Here is a 23,885-nt window from a genome sequence, read left to right on the forward strand (position 1 = left end):
TGAAGACCGAGTAACTTGTCATTGCGTATTGATTAAATGTAATGTAAAGTTAATTTAAAAAAGACCACATAAAGACGGTCGAAATTGTTCATTTAAAAGGACTATTGATCGTAAGCATCGAATCTAATACAAACGTCAGATGGATTCCTAAAAATGGAAAGTTAAAGTGAAGTGGACATGTGTGTGCCCGGAGGACGATACTGGCACGTACCTAGCGGTACAGTCCGAGTGGAAAACTAAGCGTGCCGCTCTGGTCCGTAGGATTCGCGGTCGGCTAGACCGCGGAATGCCTAGTGTCCCGTGCAGCTGCAGCCAGATAGCTCGATGCTACGGCATGGCCTACTGGGCGGCCTGGAATCGAAGATTTACAGAGGCCAAGTCCGCTTAACATGGCGCTACCCTCGACTGAGAGCACCATAATCAACGGCAAAGCTTCGCCGGGGTCCAGAGGTACGCCCGTTCAAACAACATGTACGTAGTCAGTGTCAACGGGGTACCGTCTTCTACGTACGTTTATCTACCTCTCTAAGTGTCTCTCTCTCTCTCTCTCTCTCTCTCTCTTTCTCTCTCGCGAGAGCCGAGCGTGATGAACTGTTTCACACCACCTGCTATAATTGTAGTCAACGGACGAAGTGAAACGTCGAGGGAAAGCGTGAAAACTAGAAGCCGAGAGAGTCGAAACAGGAGGAACTTTTCCTCCATCGAAGCCTGATTCTCCTCCTCGTCGTGTAACATGGTCGTGTGTCGTCCCATCGACAGTGCACATCGGTAGACGGGGACGCACTCGCGTATAACCTCTTCGCTGGTTTGCGTCCACCTTTGCATCCGTCGAAATGTAATATTCAATTTAACTAAGACACAACACGTAAACACCGTCGAAGATGAGGAACGACATCACGGACATGCACACAGCGAACGCTGATAGCAGCACGGACGCCATATGGCTCGAGAAAAGAAGGAATCCGTCGCAGACGGCGCCCGATCAAGTGTCACTCAGTACGTCCTAAATATATCTTTCCATACGAAAGAAAGATGTTGTGCTTTCCAGAATTAGTGAATCGAATCCGTCGATCATTTCTTCGTGATACAAGTCCGCCCGGTTTTCGTTAGCCTTGTTTTCGTTGGTAATCGATGTTGGTAGAAAAGAGCGCGAGGGTGTGTTAATTTTTTTTTTCCTTCGTTCGGTTCGTTGATACTATAGAAAGGTACGGTGAAATGTTTTACGCTGCTTGCAAGGCAATTGTCGAGAATTATTACATCCAAATTATAAATGATTACGAGAATTGATTGTGGGGTGTCTATTAAACACGCGTTACATGCATATGCACGATGTTTTCCGAGTACTGGTGTGCATTTTACCAAACTGCGAGTGCGCGTTTACATCGAGTTCAAATTTGATTCATTTTTATTTTGCCACAATTGTTAGTGACATTGTACAGTGTGATTTTCATTTCGTTAGTAAGATTTAAAAAATATTTTCGTACACGATAATTAAAAATGACGGTTATCATGTACCGTATAAATTAAACAGCGATTTTTGTAATACTGTCCGTTACAGAGTGCACTGTCCGTGTTTCTTCTTCATAACTGTGTACCGTACGAAAGCATACGTAATTATGTATGCAAGATTGTTGTCATTCATATCGATTTGGCATTTAAAATGTACTGTTCAAAATTTTAAATAAGTCTAATTAAATTGTGATCGTATCGCTGCATTATTCGTTCTGTCGTACGAATTATTTTTGTGTAAACGATGTCTGACATGCGCACAGTCGGAAGTACAACGGGTATGAAAACATCGAAATTTTCTGCATCGTGAAAGTCAATGTATAAACACTTTCTAAATCTGAAACACTTTAAATGGTGTTTGAGATAATGCAGGATCATCATTTTTATACGATACGTACGTCAGAACGATAAGGCATAATTGTTCGAGTTCATTGACGATTACACATCGTAACCGTATGTTGACAAGCGATATGTACCTGTTTTCCCGCGCTCTTCTCCATCGATCAACGATTGTGTTTCATAAACAATGATCTAGAAAAATGGGATAATATGAAATTTTTTATATTAAACCTTTTTTTTAAAGGATCAATTTTTCATTACTTTGTGTATATTTGATACTTTCTCGTTTAAAATTTTCATTGTTACAAATTTTGATTGGTTGTTCGTTATTATTGGTTGTAAATAAGTTCATTATTTCGTTTCAAAAAGCTACGGTAGATAACTGTTTTCGTATTGTTTAATTGAACAGTATAATAGTCAAATTAGGTACGTGTGGATTCCTCGTTGACGGATGATTATTTTCCTTACAGAGGTGCAGATAATTGTATTTTGTATCTTCATTTAACCCATTCGGTTGTTGTTTTCGATTTTTGTTCAGGATGGGACATGTATAATTTATGAAAAGTTGTTACATATACTAGGTCACAAGAAGAACTAATTTTCAGAACATATACCTATGTAATTATTAACTTTTATACTAACCGTACGTAATTATATTATCCAATGGTATGGGTAACGTGACTACTCCTCTCTGTAACTCTAACTTATTAACAACCTAGTAATGTATCTGTTTAATGCATAAGCCACAAAATATTTTTTTATTTTTATCATTATAACGATGGACATGTAGCGTCTCATGGTAGAATTCAACTCACAGATAAGATTTGTCGCTTCATTTAGGTACAGCAAAGTTCGTTGCTTTATCCGAATGGGTTAATTATGTTAAGTCACCAACTTGTCGATCATTTGAATTAATTACGGTATGTTTTTTTGTATTTGTTTTAGGGTTTGATAAGGTTGTCGTTAAAGAAGAACTTCCCGATGAAGCGGAAATCCGAGAATTGGCTGCCAAAATGGTGGAAGCAAACAAAGCGAAAATGGTGTGCGGGGTGCCAGGGGCACCGCAGCAACGGCCTCCTCAGTGTCTCCTTCCGCAAACGAATCTTCCTGGTATCTTAGGATATTTGAATAAAAGGCCAGCCGATTCGTCCACCGGCGTCACAACGAAACCCTCCACGGCGGAAGGAAAACTGCCGCCCGATGACGACAGTCAAAGAGGCCGATTCGGGTGGACGAGTTTCGATGACTGTCACATACCGTACATATTTCGCTCGGGCGAGAAGTATTGCGCTGTACGGATCCTAGAATCTAAGCTACTGAACAAGTACCTGAGCTATCTGCACTCGGACATCTACAGTTGCACATGCATACGGAGTTATTATATCACCGAAGCAGAGAGTAAACTGTTCACCGAGATCAACGTGAAACATTGCGAGAATCAATTCGGTCGTGAACAATTCACCTGTAAAGACTTGGTGGTACGGCTTTCGGACGCGAAGGAATTTTACACCTTTCTGGACGTGTGTTACACAAAATTGACGGCCGGCACTAATCCTAACGTGTCCGGTGGTCACAAAGCCGACAAATGCGGTTTTATTCGAATAAACAAGGAATCGGTAGTTCCTTACACGGTGAAGGACGATCTACAATACGTTCCCCTGTTTTATTTCGAGGGCGAGACCGAGAATCTGAAACTGAAAGCGGAGAAGCTCGAAGGTTGGGACCTGTCGTATTTAAAGTTTTGTTGCAAAGTACAGGGTATACGTAACGAACTGTTTGCGAGTGAGACATGCTCAGTGATTAGTTTGAATGACATTAAAAGTTACTTCCCACCCGGGACCGGGTTCGAGGATTATTGGCCGACCAAAGTTATGGACTCTCAGTTGTTAGTGAATAGTAAAGGTGGCGGTGGTGGCGGTGGCTGGACAAAACAACCACCGACACCGCCTGCGACGAAACCTGTTTCTGTGCAAAATAACGTAAACAAACCGACACTTAACGCGCGTGCTGCACCTTTGCATAATCTGTTACCGCGTGGACCAGTTGCCAATACGTCCCAAGTACAACGTGGTGTTAGCCAGCCGAGGCCCGTCGCGACTACGCATCCCGCGCATCCTTCGCCGACGGCACTGTCTTCCGGACGACCAAACATTGTATCGCAACCAATGTTGAACACGGTGCAGAACGTGAACGGGTGGACGGGACTTGTCGGTGGTCAGCCTACTTTCCAAACGGCGCTCGTTTCTCAGGCGAATTCCATTATACGAATGCCGTCGTCCTTAAACATGCACAATGTAAGTTTTTACTAGTTTCATTCTTTTACAGTCTAAGCAAAAGAGTGCGAGTGTAACTATTTAAATGTCCAAAGATGTTTAATAACACAGTCGGTCTCTGATATTAGTTGAGGTACATTAACTCCTCTGCTTTCGGCATGAGATGCTCCTCGTGTATTGTTTGAAGTCCCACTGGAGAAACAAGAGGATGTAAGGTTTTATTTAAAAAATTTCTAGTTATGACATGTTTTTCGAGATATGCTGCAGTTACCGAATAGCTTCTTTAAATGCGTAGATATCTAGAATCTTCGCACATTAACTGAATCGATTCAAATCGGCTCATTGAATTAGAAGGGTTAAGCGGGGTGGTAAAGGAGTTCAAATATACAAAAAAGGATCCTGCGATATCATGTCCAGTCTGTTTCCATTTTGCGTTAATAGGTAATACCTTAAAAGCAGTAGCATGATTTTAGGATAGAGAGTATTTAAAAAATATTGGTCAGACAATCACACTTAACTAGGTTGTTGGTTTAGACATTTCAGTTGTATGACAAAGTGGATTTTGTTTGGAACACCCTAAGGTTCTCTTACAAGTAGAGGGATCCAACTTCGGTTCGTTGATTTTAACGAAACATCACGACCTATAGTAGGCGTCTTCCTCTTTTATTTTTAGAGTTATTTGCTTTTGAAGTTTTCCACCTGACTTACATATAAGATACGTTGCCCGATTATTCCCGAATGTTGTAGCGTGGTTGGGCGACGTTCATGTTTTCTACGGTGACGGTCAGAGTTCAAATCATCCCTTCTAAAAATCATTTTGATGTATCACAATATGCCTTAAAATTTTGATTAAAATCAGCGATCCGAAGTTGGGGCTGTTTCCTTGTCAGAGATTGCTTTACAACTAAAAATCAGCTAATAACAATTTATCTTATAATGTGAAACACTACTTCGTTTTGCAGAGAATTCTTAGCTGTGTCATCATGAATTGTATACTGGATCATTTGGAATAGTTGATAAGGATAATAGTCTCTTGAGTTACACTATATATATATATGTGTGCTTGAACTCATTTTACACACTTTTTGAACTTGTCAAGTTTAATAACAGCTGAACTATAATATTCTTCATGGACTTTTTCATAAATTTACAAAATTAGAAAATTGTATGCTTATTAGTACATCAGAATTGGGTGAAAATGTTGTAAATCTTTAAGGTGTTATTCCTGCAAATGAAATCAGACTGGACATAATACTATGTACAGAACAATTTTTACTCCATTAAAGAATCTCTTCTGCCTTTACAATATTTCGACCTATATCTGGGACACTCTGTATTAAAATAATCTACACTAGAAAACGCTTATAGAGATATACGTAAACCAAGAATTATATCTCTACTGTAGGGGAGTATCTATATGAACTATTAAAAGCATTGTACATTGAAACATTTACTAACAATAAGTGTCTTAACAGCAAGAATCAAAATAATGTTTACTTTTATACTAAAAGTATAATTCATTATATATTTTTTTAATTTAGTGATATCAATTTTACATTGCAGCAAATATCTGCACAACAAAAAACTTATACACAACAATCAAGTAGGAGTAGAGGGGGTGGCGGCAATACAGCAACTCAGTATCCTGGAGTATATCCAGTTACAACTATGCAGGCTGTTGTTCAGGCCCAACCACCCCCTCTTGTAAGAGCAACAGTCCATTCCAGTCAACCTAATCTTGGGTAAGTAACAAATTACATTCTTGAAAATGTATGTTTCTTAAGATGTTTTTATAAAAAATAAAGCTTTCAAATATTCAAGAAAATTTCGGTTTTTTTTTCACATTCAGCATCTTCTCTTGTTTTATATAGCATTATCAATACTTTGTGCTTGCTTTCAATTTAGTGATTGAATACAGTAAATTGTATACTAGATGTAAGTTCAATGTTACAAAGCACGCAGTGAGATATATCGATTAAATCTATTCACATTTAAAATTATTTCCTACTTGAGTGCTAATTATAATTTTGTTTCTGTTCAAAATATTATTCAAAATATATTGCATAAGATACAATACATTGTTAATTAAATATAAATGTTCACTAAATAAATAGATATATCGTTTAGTACTGAAACTTTTAAATATATTTATTATTTATAAAAATTTGTAATACTTTTAGTTGAAAATAAATCCACTTAATACAGTATTTATTAGAGTACAATAAGCATGCTGTATTAAATTTTAGGGAACCATTTCTTTTATTTGAAAGTACACAGTTCGTATTTGCAAAACTTTATTATTTATTATGTGGTGAACCTGCACTATAGCCTTTTGCATTTGTACATACAATGTATGATTTTTTTGTATAGTTATCCAACCTATGGGAAGGATGACTGGTGAGTCCCTGTAAAATGTACTATAGTCATGATTACTACATAAAAGTAAGATAGCATGCACAAAAATACTATGATTAACAAACTTTTTATTTCTTGCAAAACGCAATAACTACATATTGCCTGTATCGCCTCATTAAACTTTACTTATGTATTTACTATTTGTTAATTTTTTTTATTTCTTTAATTTACTATACATAGATACTCACTTTGAGAGTGTAACCATTTTTTTTAAATTTATTTACAATTTAAATCATAATCACCTTCTTCTTCTCTCATATTTCATTAAATTAGATGTTGATATACATGGGAAATATAAATAATTTTTATTTAGTTTTATTATGTCATGGCAACACATGTACATTGGTTGTTTTGGTTTATTAATTTATTATTCTAATTTCATTCTTAGTATAAGGTATTTTTCATTTACATTATTAGGGAATAAGGTACTAAAGTTTATGATAATTCATATAAAATGCTATTATAGTATTGCAGTTTTAATTAATATTATTAAATATAATAAACCGATGTATACATTTTGTAGGGAATTTTTAATGTATTAGTTAAAATTTAATACTTAATGTACATATTTCTCTATGTATTTCGTTTTGCTTTAATACGATGTTTATAAGGATATATAGATAATACGTGAAATGTATACAACATCAAATATTAGTAAATATTTTATATTTCCCAAGTATTAAAAATTAGCTTATCTAGAATTGTATGTTAGATTTTTATATTTCTTAAAGTTTAATGAACATTTTTTTTATTTTAGGGTTACATCTACATATACCACACCTAGCTTAGGTGTACCTAATGCTGTCACTGCAAGTACATACCCTCAAATGCTTGGTCTAAGTGAACAAGTACAAGCTCTGATGCCGACCCCTACTTCAGCACCCACATTGTTGCATCCACAGAGGCATACACCATCTGTACACAACACATCTCATACAAAATATCCTCCACCATTAATACCAGTTAATGGTAGCAGTAATAGTTCCAGGTATGCATGTATATAATATATATTATATCTTTGTTTTATATACATCATTCATATTTTTACATATATAAATTTTAAATGTACACTTACAGAGATTCAAGAGGTCGAAAGCCACTGATACCAATCCCAGAGACGCATATATCAACCTGTCAAGTTCAACCTTATCAAATTCAAAAAGCACTGGTCGAAGACAAAATGGTACCTTGTATTAATTTCAAGCCATATATCTATTCCGAATTGTTGATGACGCTTCCTGACTTCGTCGCTCAGTATTTTCCTGCCTGTAGCATCAATAGTTGTCGACAAGTCCTTACGGATGTCTTGCACATAGACTTATATCAAGGAAACAGGTAAGACTATTCTGCTATTGCGTATATTCTGGTAACTGATATCAGTGAATATTAATTTCAATTTTTTTTTTACTAAAGGTTACAAATGAAAATGTTAATGGAAGCAGGGAAGTGTTCATCTCTAAACGAAGAGCTACCTTTAATACAAGTAAAAAGTATAATGAAATACATGCCCCAACTAAAGTACATGTTCAATGCAGACATGGTCATGCCAGTACCGGCCCATTCCTCTGAGGAACACCAAGCTAAAAAGCGGCAACGCACTAGCTAGGACTGGCTACAGCCTTACTGGCCTACTTATGACTATTATCATTCGGCGTTCTAAATGAACCCGATCATTTTTGACTCATGTGTAACAAAGCAGAATTACGTGTTCTGAGGAAACGTAAAACACAGATGAAACTATATTGACGTCATGTGCCAGAGAGAGTGCACGAAACTAAAGGATTACCTTTTACATACAAGGAATCTGTGACATACTGTGAGCTACTTCTTTCTCCAAAGTGTATCTATGAGACGAGTGTCCTGCTTGTAAATAAAACTGAAATGTATAAAACTAGCGTTGCACAGTTGGCAATTCGAATATGCTTTTTGTATTAAAATTAACAACATATTTCTTTGATCTTTCGTTTGAAGCTGAAAGTTCCTAAACGGAACAAAAGCACGAACGGAGACTATCGTAACTATCAATAAGACCATTCCTCATTTTTTAATTTCGTTTCATTTTTCTACCTCTGCTGCAGAGTATCTTACGTGTAGTATTTCTTTGTAAATAAAATAAAAGTTCTAATCTTAATATGTGATCCGGAGAAAGAAAGTGCTGATATGCGATTCATTGATGGACATAAAGTGGATTAGGTGTGTTGTTTAAAATTCACCTGCATTCCACATTGAACGGATATCAAAAGAAATTTGGCATTTGTATATTTAAAGAAACGGAAGTAATGCTTCTTCAAGTTCCTAGCTATTGCTAATATGTATCCTGATAACTAGCTGCAAAATAATTTAAAAACGTTACTAATTCACAACAATGATTTAATATAAATTGTGACGTGAGTTTAGCAAGACTTATTAGGTGAAACATTGTTTTGAATGTTGGGAAAATCTATTTTATAAAATTCAATTATCAAGATCACCGTACACAGTGATGCAGTTAATTCTGTTCCGATATTGTCAGTGTGTAAATATTACAAGGAAAAAACAACATGCAGCTTAGGATACTTGTAAAAACATGATATACATTAACAATCAATGAGATATGAATTATTTATCAAATGAGACACGAGTACAATCATTCCAGAAAACGTTCACGAAATGCAATTGATTCTTTTCGAAGACATTAGATCGTACCGTTCCTTTATGTTACGCTTAATAAGTATTGTGAATTGCTTAATAAATTCGTAGTCGAAAAATCGTTTATACAGGGTTAGAAACCGTTTCAGTAGTTCAGTTATTATTAATAGAATACTTGTTAGGTATTTATCAAGGGCAAACATATCTCATGGATGTTAATTTTTCAATATTAACATAACAGATTTTTATTTGCACATGGAAAATCTGTATTAAGTAATTTGTTGGAATCAGATAATGTGGGAACACTATTTCATGTTTTTAAACTGACAGATCATAGAACATATAATGCCGCCTGAGATGGTCTTCCGTTTGAAATCTATACTTTCACATATAGGTACAAATGCGAACTCGTTTAAAACTAATTATTTAATGTAATTTTCTATATTTACTTCGGGGGATAAAGAACAAGTAGGGTGCGACTAACTAATAAAAGTGAAATCCAATATGGCGTATAAGTACGCGGTTTCAACTGGTCCCGCCCTCAGGAAAGAGGCTTAAATTAGTATTACTGACTGATTAACTTTCACATTCGCTATTACTATTGCATAAAACAAACTAAGTATGTATATGTATAAAAGTTACGGTGGAAATGGTATATTTTGTTATTTATAAATTACATTTAGTCATATCATAACTCTCAAAGATTCTATTGCCATTGAAAAGACTATATACCAATGGACTGGTGTCTACCCTTTTCTAATGTTGGCACACTAAAAAAATAAAAGGAATACAAAAATAACACAAGAAATTCGTACACAAAAAGTATTCGATGTGGATGTCTGTGCAATAATATTAACAAAAATATTTATTGTTTATATCTAATAACGTGCCAGATTAAAATTTGTATATTTTAATATAAATACATTATCGAAATACATGGATGCGATAATTATCGTTTAATAAACATTGCTTTTCTTCGCAAGTGTATGTAAGATACTGCTGTAGATATTTCATTCTTTTTGTAATAAACGATGTAAATTATTAGTAAAGTTCATTTCGTTAATGTTATTGTATTACATTGCACACACATTGTTATAAGTAAATGCAATTTTTTTATGTACGAAGAATCAATCACATGAGAGGTACATTTACCTATTTAGTTATCTACATGTAGCCTATGCAGGGCATGTAAATATCAGTTCATCAATGAATATTCAAGTTCGAAGAATTTCTTGAATTATTTCATAAACAATTCCTATCACAGGTGGGAAATACGGTAATATATTGTTTGCAGTGTGTTTCGAAATAAAAAACAAGTGATTTGTGGATCCAGTCCAACCAAACAATTAAAACTTAATTATTTTTAGTATGTTAGATTAGAGCATTTATTTGTTAACACATGTTAAAATAATGCGTGTATTATACTTTATCACATTATCATCTGTACATATAGATCATAAGAATTAGAAGTACTAGACATTTCAAATAAATTCATGATATAATTAATAAAGTGTTGATTATTTTCTACGTGATCAAAATGTACGAACTTCACTCAGTCGTTCATAATGTACCGTTAAGAACATAATGGTTCTATTAGATTAAATATATTAACAACATGTTTTTAACGGCCGTCCTTCGGAATATTACGGTACAGTGTATGTTAAATAACTTGTATCATATGTCATAACAGTATTTACTTGTTTAATTTAAGATACAAATACCAAGAATAAAGAACGAGTTACAATTAATTGAACTAATATTTCATTACAAAAATCGTATTTTATATGCATATAATATATGTATCGTCTGAATTATAAATTCTGCAATCATATGCTGATCTTATGAAACATTATGATTTAATAATACATGTATTTAAAGTATGACAACAATACATAAATATTTGCATAGTTTTGTTTAAATTTGTAGAATATTTTATAGTAGTAAATTAGAGCTAGAAGAGACTAAGATATACTTTGACTATAACATAAAATATTATGTGAATTTTGTAGTTAATTGATTATTTGAAGTCATTTGATTTCAGGATAATTTGAAAATAGTGCAAAATTATCATTAAGTTGTATGTGCCTTCAGTCAGTATTGTATAAAAAGAAACAAAAAGAGCAATCAAAAGGTCACGGCTGTTTGGTTTATGTACTCTTTCGTATATCTATCTACTTTATGTTCACTGTCATTAAGATCGAGGATTTGAACATTTAAAATTGAAACGAATTACTTTCATTACATTTACGCTCGATGCCTGAAGAACTATTTAATTCTATTCTTCAAAGTTTTACGTATCAACTGAAACATCGTTTCTCTTACATGCATTTCGAAGACACTTATTTAAAATATTTAAAAGCTGAAATTTTAAATGCCTCTCACACGTTCAACAGCACTCAGTTGGACCGGAAGGACGTCAGTGCTTTTGAATTGCTTAGTGCTGGCATCTATGTCGGTGGCGAACGAAATTTCACGATGCTGGCCGAAGTAGTCAGTAGCGGTCGCCATTTTGTCGGGTAGTCATCGGGTACGTCGTGTTTCTTTCGGGTTGCTGTGTTTTTTGGAGCAAGCACCGCCGAAAAATTTGGGGTACAGCACACTTGTACGCTCCCCCAAATGGCTTGTCTGACCACCCTTAAGCTGGAGATCAAAACTCTTGAGTCCGTCTTCTCTAAGAACCATGAGAGATTTCAGATAATGTCTGCGAGTGTGGACGAACTAAACTGTAGGTTCGTCGGTAAAAATGGGAAGAAATACGAAATACACGCCAATATTACAGTAAGTGTGACACGCATGGTAACGATTTGGGATGCTGAATCGATTCGGGGCCGTCGACACCGTTTTTCTATTCGCACGGGGCCACGTTAACTCCCCATCGTTGTCTACATCCGATCGGACAAAGAAACAATAACACTTGTGTTATTATTTAGGCCTTTGACAAGAGCCATGCCCGGGCAGCACTTAGTCTGTGTCCATCCACCGTGCATGTTTTTCTCAATCAGGGTATCCTCGTTCTGCTTTAGACGATTTTCTTGTAGACACGATCGATTCTTTTTCGTTTCAATTAGCTAGTTTCCGTGGAGATTTTCAGACGAATTAATATTGCGGCAGAGGTCAATGTATGTCACAAATAGAGGGTAAGCCCCTCATAATAGTATCTGTTCTCTCCATTTGTACTCATAGACACAAAAGAAATGTATTTCGTTTAGATTTCTCTGACCATTTAGTCAATTATGTTACATTTGCACGCAGTTATTAATTTTCTGTACATCAGATAATTTCGACAGATAGGTCAGATAACTATGAGTATATATCCATTTGCGTTGCTCTTACCGTTGCTATTACCGTTGCTTTTGATGCGAAATTATCTTCAATTGTCATGAAGTATTATTTGTGGTGTCTTAAACATTGTTAGGAGATATATTTATTACTCCTGATAAGTAGGATTTGTATTGTTTTATTGCAAATGATTGATTTGTAATGGATAAATGGAGACACCGAGTGCATCGAAACTTAAAATGTATCAAGTTCCGTATGCGAAAACAGCATGTGTATTTAAAGAATTGTTGTATGTTTCTTTTCTCAGATGAACTATGTAATGTTGAATACAAGCCGAAACACATAGTAATTATATTTTTGAATTCAATTATAATATATGTGGTAGTTTAAACACGATTAAAATTTGACGTAGAAAAATATTAAAAGTTTTTTTTTTCGTATAATATGAAGCAGAACAGAAGTTCAGTGGCTGGGTTTAATTCGCGAATATTGATTGCGTGCGTTACTATTTACATTCTGTGTATTCGACTGTTAGAAAAATCGATAATCTTTATCTACATAGTGTTTACCTCCCGCTGGTGACCACTGTTTGACGTTACTAATTAATTTACGATTAGTGTTGCGCGTACGTGGCATCGATATTTAAACCAATTATAGTTCCCGATACATCCATATCTAAATATCTTGTAAACATCTTTGATAAACACTTGTTAGGTAATTGCAGCTTATCATAATTTTATTTGGAATATCGTTTATTTCATTTGTTATTGATTACAGGTATAAATTTCAAAGTAGTCTTGACTTTTCTGATTCTAAATGTTACTGTCTTTTATATTTACAAAATAAAAAATTAATTCATTAGTAGAATTAATTATAATCTTTTTTAATTATAAGCTTTGTGAAATGATTACAGAAACCTTAATCAATGTTTCACAGGAAACGTACCCCTCTACACCACCAGTATGGTTTGCAGAATCAGAGGATACTAGTATCACAAACGCGGTACAAATTTTAAGTAATACCACTGGTCGTGACAACCATGTCATTAATCAAGTTGGGATTCTCTTGAAAGAATTATGTAGACTTCACTCATTACCGGAACCACCTGATGTTGAACGATTGAGAACAGCATTTGATCCATTGCGTTTGGGAGCAACAAATGAAGCTGCTGTGCAAAGGATGGAATCTGACGATGCAGAAGATATGGATGAAGATGAGGAGAGTGAGGCTGAGGAAGACCTTCATTTAGATATGGATGAAGGAGATGCAACTAGCAAGATGAAGGTAAAAAGGGGTAAAATAATAAATACAAATATTATTTTCATATTGTATTATTTGTATTTGTAATCACTGTGTTTATTGGCATTTTATAGAGTGAAGAAATGGATCTGGAACACTTGGCAACCTTAGAAAGGTTGAGACAAAATCAAAGGCAAGACTATTTAAAAGGTTCTCCTTGCGGAAGTGTACAGGCCACAGACAGACTCATGAAAGAATTACGTGACATTTACAGAAGTGAGAGTTTCAAAAAAGGTACCATTATTTAGTCTTATCTTTATAAATTGATGTGTGATTTCATTTAATCACTCTATTTGAATATGCTCTTCAAATTTGTTACAGGAATGTATAGCATAGAATTAGTAAATGACAGTTTGTATGAATGGAATATCAGGCTGATGTGTGTTGATCCTGATTCACCTTTACACAGTGATCTCATACTTCTGAAGGAAAGGGAAGGCAAAGATAGTATTCTCCTCAATATGCTTTTTAAGGTACCTTATGCATTTGAAATTGTTATTTATATGTACAGTGTAAAAATATCAAAATATATTAGGTACTTGAAAAAGTTTCTGCAGCTTTTTATCAACAGTAAATTCATAACAAATTTTCGTTATTGTTTGATGAACCATCGATATTGATACAAAGTTTATTCTGTATGCATAGTTCTCATATAGGGATCTAATTTCTTATTTGTTTCAGTACTGCATTGTTAGTACATAATTAATCATAGTTAGGCTATTAAATTTGTGCTTTTACATTTTATAGATATAGACAAATGATTTCAGAAGTTTCAATAAATCTATCATACAGTCTTGACCTCTCTTCACGCAACTACTATTTACTTTTATTCATATTAAACTCTTTGTTAAACAAGCATATTTAAGCACTTGCGCTGGCAGCCAGGTCACAAATACGTGTAATTTCGACGTGTGTAGTACGTCTTTCCAGCGTAAGAGATTAAAATGGCAATGAAGTGCATATTACATACTAATATCCAAGATTCGATTAATGGAATGTACAAGCTTGTATAACATGACAGAAATGCTAGGAAATTAAATAGTGTTACGTGGTTGTACTATAAAATCGCATGAACTTTTTCTGGTACTTAATATCTGATGCTGTGGTTTGAAACTATTTTAATTTTTAATATTAAGGTCTGAATTGATAAATGCTAATTTTTTCGGTTAAGAAAGCTTATTTCCAGTTCTGTTGTTGCAGGAAACTTATCCATTCGAGCCCCCATTTGTCAGAGTTGTATATCCCATGATCTCTGGTGGATATGTCCTTATAGGAGGAGCTATTTGCATGGAGCTTTTAACAAAACAAGGTTGGAGTTCAGCGTATACAGTAGAAGCAGTCATCATGCAGATTTCAGCGACATTGGTGAAGGGAAAAGCACGTATACAGTTTCAAGGATCTGGCAGCACTGCCAAAGTATGTGGTGGACAAGGCCAGTACAGTTTAGCACGTGCACAACAGTCATTCAAATCTCTGGTACAAATACATGAAAAGAATGGTAAGATCTCTAGTGGTAAAGTATTTATATTTTATTGCTATCGGAATAACCCACAGATCTGCAACGAATTTGCTTTAATCAGCAAAAAAACGAGGTATGCTTTATTAAAATATTCTTGTAGGTTGGTTTACACCTCCAAAAGAGGATGGCTAATGAACAGGAGTCCCGAAGAAAGAAAAGTTTGACGCGTGCTTACAGCTGAGACTTTAATTCGGTGTGTGCCCAACAAATAATTGTTACGATAATGATTTAATACACGAAACCACAACATTAACTAGGTAACTTAAGATACTGAATTAATCTAAAGCATAATTCCTTTGATGCCTGAGAAGGCTGCCGCGCAAACAGTGAAGTGTTTAGTTCCGTATGCATAGATTTTTCAGTAATTAGTGATTAGATCGCCAATCGCATTTGTAAATGTGACAATGATCGTTTTTTTTTCTATCTGGAATTGATTCTTACGTTCGGAATTAACTAAGAGTCGTCATTATTCCAAACAACAGTTAATCTTAGTTCTTTTTCGTTTCTTTCCCCTTTCGTGAATGTACAAATTGTATGCTGTACGTACGTACGAAACACTGTTATACAAACGAAACATTCTGCGAAATGCGTTTGCGCAATCCGTGCTACCTGTCCTTTTCAACAGGGGGATCACGACAGTTAGTAACTTAGATAGTTCTATTAAGAATTTTTCTAAATGTTTTGTATGATTGTGAGCTTTCATTTGTTTCCATATTCTATCTTTATTATAATTTTAATTCTTATTCATTCATCGTGCAATTCGTGAACATAAGTTGTTTCGGTATATACATTTGTTAAATGGTATTCAGTAAAACGATTTAGGAATCAAAAAAGGGAAATACGAGAATACCGATGTTTCTGGGGATAAATTACGAATTTTTTTATTATCTTTTGTATTAATCGATCATATTTTCATTCATTGACAAGTATTGTTCAGACATGTGAACGAGCACACAACCAAACCACTACTTAAAACATGTACCTTGAAATGAGACACATAATTCCCAGAACGCTAATCTTGCAGTTACATAATTAAGAGGCTCTAGAGGGTATATACCGTTAGTTTCAAGCTTTCTTAAAATTCTGCACGTCGCACACAAATCAGAAGTATCTTATTCCGTACTACTTTCTTTTATCTATACAGAGACCTTACACTTGTCTTGTAAACAAAGTATTTTTTTACATATTTTAAGTAATCACAATCTCGCAGCGTTACTAACGATAATGGACGTAGGGTACATTCTCCGCGTAAACGATAATTATCAGTCGTATTTCATCTCGTGCATTGGACCTGAATTGCATTCAAACCAGCTTTCGAACTTCACGTTTCAATTTCTGATCGTATTTATACGTATAGGAGACGCATAGCAATATTAGGTAGAATATATATTTCCTTAACGTAACTGAAGAAAACGTAGGTAAGGTTTGTATAGTTGTACATACACGCGTTCGTATATTGACGTATCGAGAAAGAACTCTTTAGAGTCCTTTTGTCTTAAAACTCTAAGATTAAAAAGAAAACAAAAAGAAAAGAAAAACGACGAAACGAAATACAAAATTTTGGTTGTGTGACTCGTTTGGTACGACCCACAATTTTGTTATATCGTTTTACCGAGCGATTAATGTGCTGGTGATACACATGAAAAGCGTTTGGTCTGTATGTTGGGTGTACGTTCGAAGTGAACTTTTTAGTAGTAATCTATACATATATATATCTATATATATATATATGAATATATATCGTGACACTGATTTGCAATTCGAGCTCTACGTATATACGTGTCTCGAGGCATTAATAACATCAGGGAAATTGAATTCGTGCCGGGGGTTGTGAGCCCACCACGCGGGCCAGTTAAGAAAACGACGAGATGAGAGGGTACTTGTATAATCAATGGCACCGCGAGGATCACGAGGCGAGGGTTTTCTTTGACAAATTGATAAAACGCGCATATTATCATTGCATATGTATTTTCGGCGTTGACGAGATTATTCATGTATACCTGGTGGAACAAATATAGGGATTTCGTAAAACACCATGAAGTGCCAAACGTTGAAGATCTTGCGCGATGATGGATGTCAAGAATTTTGGAACAGACCAAGTGTTATATATATATATATATACACACGTATATATCGCTTAAACAGGTCAATCTGAATAGGTCACAAGAAAGTCGCTACATTTGTTCCGTCCATTATACGTTTTATTTTTATGAACGACACTCGTTCCTCGTTTATGTTTCGCTATTACGAATCTTGTTGATTTCTTTTTTTATTCGATGAGTTTGTCCCTAGTTTGTAGTAGCGATTAATTCGCGCTGTACGGCAATGTCGATGGCCAAACTATTGCGTATGCGTTCTAAACAAGCGAATTTCTATACATTCTTAAACGATGTTTGCTTTAATCTACTGGTGAACACTTGACGCCGTTCCCAGAACGTCTACGCGACTTGTTTCGTACATACATACCCATACGTACACGAACACGTACATGCGCAGATGCGCAGATACATACATACATACATACATACACATCCAAGAAACACATGTCCTCATGTATACACCCACGCATACATACAACAATGCATGTACGCATTCATTATACACACGCTCCGATTCGTGTATGTAAATATACATATTCCGTTCCTTACGTTTCCTCTTCGTACGTGAATGTGAAACCGTGATCTTTTGATAAACTGTAAAGAAATATTAGAAGAGAAGACAAAAAAAAAAAAGAACAGTTAAATTTAACATTCAAATCTGTTTTGCATTTCTATGTATTCTACTGGATGAGAGGAGAGAAAATTAAGAAAAAAAGAGACCATATATCAGAAACTCACAATTTTCACAGGGGAGGGGGGTTAAAGTCTATGGAGAATGTTTCCCCCACTTGACCTCTTGTTGCTGTGTAAATAGACGACACTCAAGCTCAATTCAGTGTAGTCTTTAGAAAAAAGAAGTCACGCTCGAGTATCCTCCCTGTTGTCGTCGGCACTGACGGAATGGCGGCATAGTGGGGGAAATCCGTTGTTTGGATGGTGGTTATTCCGAGCGGTCTGATTGGTCGAACTTCAAATCCGTGTGTCTCGCAACCGAATGGATAAGTCCAAGGGGACATATGTATGGTTCTTTTACAATTTTCAATTCTCTCGTTGCACGGTATACGAAGGAAACGAGAATTGAACTGTATACTCGGAAAACGGAACCGTGCGTCTCGTGGTCAGGGACGAAGGAAACATTGGCAACAAGCGTACGAGGATGAAGCGAGTACATATGTTATTGGCCGTAACGCATGTACGATGCATCCGTAAACATAATTATTGGAGAGTAGCATGGGCCACACTAGTTCTGTTCGTGGTATAACGAAAAGAAACAAACAAGAAAAAGAAGAAAAAGAAGGGAAAAATCGTTTGCGACACTCGTGTGAGCAGAGTGTTGCGAACGAGAAACAAAAAACGTTTAGATTCGTAAGCGTGTAGTAGGGGTGTTACCATCAACGAGCTCATTGTCAGCGGGCATCAATGATTTGTACAGCCCGCCGTGTCCCGACTGACACTGAGCGCCGTTGATTGGTCGAGACCGTCGTTAACCGGTATGTTCTTTATCAACCGCAAACGGAGGAAAAAGATCGGGCGAACGAAAAGAAGAAAACGAAAAACGAAAGAAAAAAAAAAAGTAACGAAACCGTACGAAAACGGAAGCTTTCCTTTCTCCCGTGTCTGTTAAGTTTTCCTTCTTTCATTCGAGGACTACTCGCGAAGCGTATATATTATTGTAAGCAGCCATCGTGGGCCTGTATATTTTTGCTACAAATATCGTTGGTAGTGCCGTTTCAAAGAGAATAGAGAAAAAACGTTCGAACGTTTCTTCTGTTTTTCACCCTCTCTGTTCATGTCCGTCTCGTTTGTTTTCTCTCGTGTTAAACGGGAGATTCCGATTAAATCGAAAAATGGAGAGAAAAAGAAAATAAAGAAGCGAAGCCGAGGACAGAGTGAACGTAAAAACAAACGTTATTCTCAGCTGTCGAAAGAAAGGAGGATATTAGTTGATGCAAAAGTAACGGGGATTTTTCCTAGGGAAGTTTAATTCCACCACGAGTTCCAGATAGCACATGACGCCTTAAAGACACCTATTATACGGCTATTTTAAGTCTAACGTGTCTTTAAGCCGTCTTCAAAGTGTCGTGTGCTATCTGGGGTATTTTTTATCCAATATGGTATAATCGATATTCAATAAAGAACATCCAACCAATTATCTCTGTCTCTCGAAATTTTCCTTTATATATTTATTATATCATTTCGCGTGACGCTACCGGGACACTTGGTTTTTTCTCCGGTTTAGGCGAACAAAATTCTCTTCACTCTTGCATCCACACGCGTTAATCGTCGAGGATAGAACGGGAAAGAAGAGGGGAAAAGAGGTATCGACCCGTTCACAATTCTAGGCAGATCGAAATCTCTGTTCAAGTTGTAACCGAAAAGAAAACGAACAGAAAAAAAAGAACGAAAGAATCGAGAAAATGGTAACGCGCGAGTATAAAAAAAAGACGACGGAGTAAAAAGAGACTCGGTCTGATTCCTGATTTCTTGAATGAGAGAAAGGAGGAATAATCGAATGATTTTTCATCCGGATTCGCTTGGTAGATAGACGAGCGTAGATTCCTTGCGCGCGGATTATATGCTTAACGAACTTTCGACAATTTGACGGTGATTTACAAATCGATTCTCTCGACTTTTTGAACACTGATTAAAAGCCGGAACGAACCGTCGTCTTCCCTCTTCCATGTCACTAAATAAGACTCGATTTATCATCGCGATTCCATCGATAGGAACGCAACACACACGCACACACACACGCATACACACGTGTACGCATATACACTTGTCTCTCCTTCTACTCGCCATTTCTGATTTCGAGCGAAGTGACGCGGAAAATGGGACCTGTAACGCGCTCGAGCTACCTTCTCTATATTCACCACGACATCACCGACTGATCCGTGAGAATCGGTAGTTACGCGCAGTCTTCGAATTGTATTTGTGGCAAAAATAGTTTGTGAGTCCGTTAAAATGTCTTATATGTTTAATTTCCGTACGGACCAGAACAATCTGGTGAAATAATCCACGATTCCTACAGGGTGATTCACTTTAATCGATCCTCTAAGTATCTCTATCCGTTCTGCTGGATACACTAGACTGCGGATGTTTATACAAAAAATTGAACTTTCCTTCGACTAACGTTCGAGAACGAAAAATCAAACGAAAAATTGAATATATCTTCTGTGATAGTTTTATTAGGTTAAACGAAATAATGTAGCGACATCGTGTAAGATCATTAATGTTACTATTTTATCTATATTTTAATATATTATACATGCATAAAATCCGCAGTGTACTGAATAATGTGAAATGAAACAACTGTGAACCTTGACCTTTTAATTGCGTTTCATGTAAATAAGAGAAAATTCATTGTTTTTCTTTCATTTCGTATGGAAGCGAAATATCGTTGGCAGCTGCATGGCGAACGATAGAACTTCAAAAGCCACGCCGTACGCGTATCAGTTAATTAACGGAAAATAAAACTGTTCTTATCCTTTATCATATTTTTTACAAAAGTTGTATCGATAAATTTATGGGGACTTTTTCGATGAAAGTCTAGTAATTAGTATATTCGAGTAATTTGTAGTGGTATGTAAGCTGCGGTTCTTTTACAGTAACTATGGTTTTTTTTAATTACCGTAAATATGGTTAATCACACATAGTTCGAATAACGTCATGTTTCGACTAATTTTCATCAAGGAAACCTCCACGATCTTTTAGTAATGCTTTCGTGAAAACATAGTGGAAGATATGAAAGTTATAATTTGTATATTCCTCGGAACACATTTTGTGTCTTTACATTATTATAAAAAACGTAAGCAAAGGTTGTCCATCTCGCTGTGACAGCCAATCGTAAGATCTTGGGAATCGTTTGGCGCCTATAGACGATCTCTGCAGTTAAGGGGTTAAAGTGTATCATGGAGTCTGTAAATCGAATACATAATTACAAACCACTGGAATCCGCATCTATCTTTTTGATAGATATTTCCTGGATCGATCGAAGCAAGCTACCCTGTATTGCACACTTTACGTTCATCGAACAATCGAATTGTGATCGATCGAGAAGAATTTTTGTTTTTTTCTGTAAGGTAGACGGTCAACGAAACACGTGTAACCGATGGGAAGAGAATAAAATGAGCAATTTACGCGAGGAATATGCAAGGACACAACTATGTGTCGTCGATTATCACGCTTTCGCTGTAACCGTCGCCTTCGATTATCCATCCAGTCATAGTTATACAAACTTTGTGTACCGTGTTATGTATGTGGCAACACTTAATTCTCCTATTGTAATATATAGTACGTTGTTTTGGCAAAGGCTTCGAATGTGAGGGCGTTGTTCGTACTGAAAATGGCGTCGAGGGGAGGGTCATTTTGTCAGAGATGGGTAAGATTTTTCATTCGGGATAATAAATATCGAATAACAAGCAAACGTATGAAGAATTTTTTAATAATTTTCACTTGGGGCAAATGAAATGGAACTGTTGAGTCACGAATAATCATCTGTTTTCCATTCTAAAGTAAGACATTTTACTCAAACTATGACGATTAATTTAATCGTTATTTGGTGTATTTTCGCGAATAACGATGGAAATTATTTATGACTCAGTCCAGTAAATTTGTAGTCGAATAAATATTATTGACCAATACTTATACATTTTCACTCGTTTGTTATTCCAACCGGAATTTTGCTCATCTTCTCTGGTCTGTGTTCCGGTTTGTAAAATTTCGGATATTTTCGGTAACAGTGAACTTTGCCTGAGATGACATTTGGCGCGGATGACGTTCTATGTGTCGAAATCTGTAAACTCGCCTTACCTTGTCCGTTGTATCTGCCTGTGTGTATCCAATCAATTAATTAACTGAGACCGGGCGATCGATCAATTTGCTGGTCGTTTCGTCCCCCGTTATTGTCAGTCTATTAATCTTAAGGTGATTCTACGTGTCTTAAATCCCACCCCCGCATATTACACGTCGTACCTTTTACCAAATCGAGCAAACAACTTCGAATGATTGTAGCGTAACGACATTTATACTTTTCTTCTACTGTCTCTGTCTTGTTCGCGCTGTGTCTTCTACCATCTATTTCCTGAAACTTTCTCTCACGTCGCGACGTTTGTATTATGTTACGTTCGATTATTATTTAGAGGAACGCTACGAAATACAGAAAATAAAGGTTTTAATAAAAAAAGAAAAAGAAGAACAGAGATCATTTAGGTGATTCCTTTGTTATCTAGTATTTTAGGTTCGAAGAAAGATCCTCGAAGCGATCAGATTTCAATTCCGATGAAATTCAAGTTCAATATGAAATTCAGGACTTCATTAATTATGGTGAAAGTTGGTACATTTCATGCTGTTCTATGGATCGGCATATTACACACGCCACCAAGTAGTCGGTTACTTGGTATCAGATGAAAAACTTTATACGTTCGGAATACAATTTTGCTGGACTTCTACTTCCTTTTGTTAATAACACCACAGGAAAACAATTATTGATTGTTAATTAAAATTTCTTTTAGCCAATACTCTGATCTAATATGTAGATTGTTTAAATTGATTTAATGCAGGGAAAACGCCGGCATTGTTTTGGTCCTACGTTCTGCATCAATAAATCGCAGATACTTTACAAAATGTGTACTGTGTACAGAGTGTTCACCCTACTAGTTCCCAGTGTTATTCTCGTAAGTGGTCGATTCATGAGAAAAGTAGAAGATGACTAGGTCTCGATTTTTTTATACGCAATGCGGTGATTTGAATAGATTTTTTACAAAATTTGCAATGGTTTTCCCGTAACGACGATATCATGAATTTTATTCAAGTGATAGCTACAATTTTCTTTATATTACATGAAAGTGACTGACGAGACGAGTTCAATGACCTACAACACAATAGTGTTCAAGGTTACTGCAGTAGAAAAATGGAGGAAGTATTTCGGAGATTTTGTAACGCCTCATTTACCACTACCTTTATTGGGGATGATTACGAAATTCTATTGTTTTTGGACATCAGAAAACACATGCGGTTCTACCAAGAAACGGATTCCTTCAACTGTTTTTTAACCCCCGACGCAAACAGGAGGGGTGTTATCATGCGCATAGTCAAGGGGGGGTAGGAGGGTTACTTGCCCTCCCCTGGACGGAAAAAAGTGTCTTTTGACCCACCCTACAAGAAAAAAATTGGATTTTGCCCCCCTACCTCCCTTCCCAGAGTTATCAAATTTTTGCGTAATATTTAATATTGCAGTATAATTTGAAACACAACCAACAGCCTCTATTAACAAAACGAAATACATTTTCCACCATTTATGACTTTAAAAACAAAATAAAGTGTGTCTGGCTACGTACAACATTTTTCACTGTGGCAGTCGATGTGTTAATATTTTTGCTCCTCCTACTGATAATTTGGCTACGCCCATGTATTATTACATATAAGTGAGTAATACGTATCAAAAACGTAATCCGAACACAGATTTTTATTACACCACAAACATCGCATAAAAGATATTTCGTTATATTGACATTTGTAATAATT

General features: G+C 35.8%; 2 protein-coding genes across 5 annotated transcripts; both read left to right on the forward strand.

Annotated features, from left to right (window-relative positions):
• The first annotated feature begins 291 nt into the window (after positions 1–291).
• On the forward strand, positions 292–8,300 carry LOC107186378. 4 transcript variants are annotated; one of them, XM_015574227.1, is made up of 7 exons: positions 292–471; positions 2,794–4,142; positions 5,685–5,863; positions 6,492–6,518; positions 7,294–7,524; positions 7,614–7,871; positions 7,950–8,300. In XM_015574227.1, exons 1-7 carry the CDS (start codon positions 390–392, stop codon positions 8,140–8,142), a joined length of 2,319 nt encoding a protein of 772 aa, XP_015429713.1. In that variant the 5' UTR covers positions 292–389; the 3' UTR covers positions 8,143–8,300. The 4 variants fall into 4 exon arrangements, with proteins under 4 accessions (XP_015429713.1, XP_015429714.1, XP_015429711.1 ...); XM_015574228.1 differs by having other exon boundaries at positions 292–450; XM_015574225.1 differs by lacking the exon at positions 292–471 and adding an exon at positions 659–996.
• A 3,374-nt stretch (positions 8,301–11,674) lies between these two features.
• On the forward strand, positions 11,675–15,894 carry LOC107186416 (ubiquitin-conjugating enzyme E2 Q2). The gene is made up of 6 exons (XM_015574276.1): positions 11,675–11,942; positions 13,380–13,727; positions 13,817–13,976; positions 14,064–14,215; positions 14,943–15,240; positions 15,362–15,894. The coding sequence occupies exons 1-6, from the start codon at positions 11,781–11,783 to the stop codon at positions 15,391–15,393; spliced, it is 1,152 nt and encodes a 383-aa protein (XP_015429762.1). The 5' UTR covers positions 11,675–11,780; the 3' UTR covers positions 15,394–15,894.
• Positions 15,895–23,885: the final 7,991 nt, after the last annotated feature.

The sequence above is a fragment of the Dufourea novaeangliae genome, unplaced genomic scaffold, assembly GCF_001272555.1.
Source record: "Dufourea novaeangliae isolate 0120121106 unplaced genomic scaffold, ASM127255v1 scaffold78, whole genome shotgun sequence".
In the NCBI taxonomy this organism is placed as follows: domain Eukaryota; kingdom Metazoa; phylum Arthropoda; class Insecta; order Hymenoptera; family Halictidae; genus Dufourea; species Dufourea novaeangliae.

Coding starts and splice junctions, on each gene's coding strand:
- LOC107186378 (XM_015574225.1), top strand. CDS start 882: ATGAGGAACGACATCACGGACATGCACACAGCGAACGCTGATAGCAGC. Junction 4,143..5,684: donor CGTCCTTAAACATGCACAAT/GTAAGTTTTTAC, acceptor TTTACATTGCAG/CAAATATCTGCACAACAAAA. Junction 5,864..6,491: donor TCCAGTCAACCTAATCTTGG/GTAAGTAACAAA, acceptor TTTTTTGTATAG/TTATCCAACCTATGGGAAGG.
- LOC107186416 (XM_015574276.1), top strand. CDS start 11,781: ATGGCTTGTCTGACCACCCTTAAGCTGGAGATCAAAACTCTTGAGTCC. Junction 13,728..13,816: donor ATGCAACTAGCAAGATGAAG/GTAAAAAGGGGT, acceptor GGCATTTTATAG/AGTGAAGAAATGGATCTGGA. Junction 13,977..14,063: donor AAGTGAGAGTTTCAAAAAAG/GTACCATTATTT, acceptor AATTTGTTACAG/GAATGTATAGCATAGAATTA.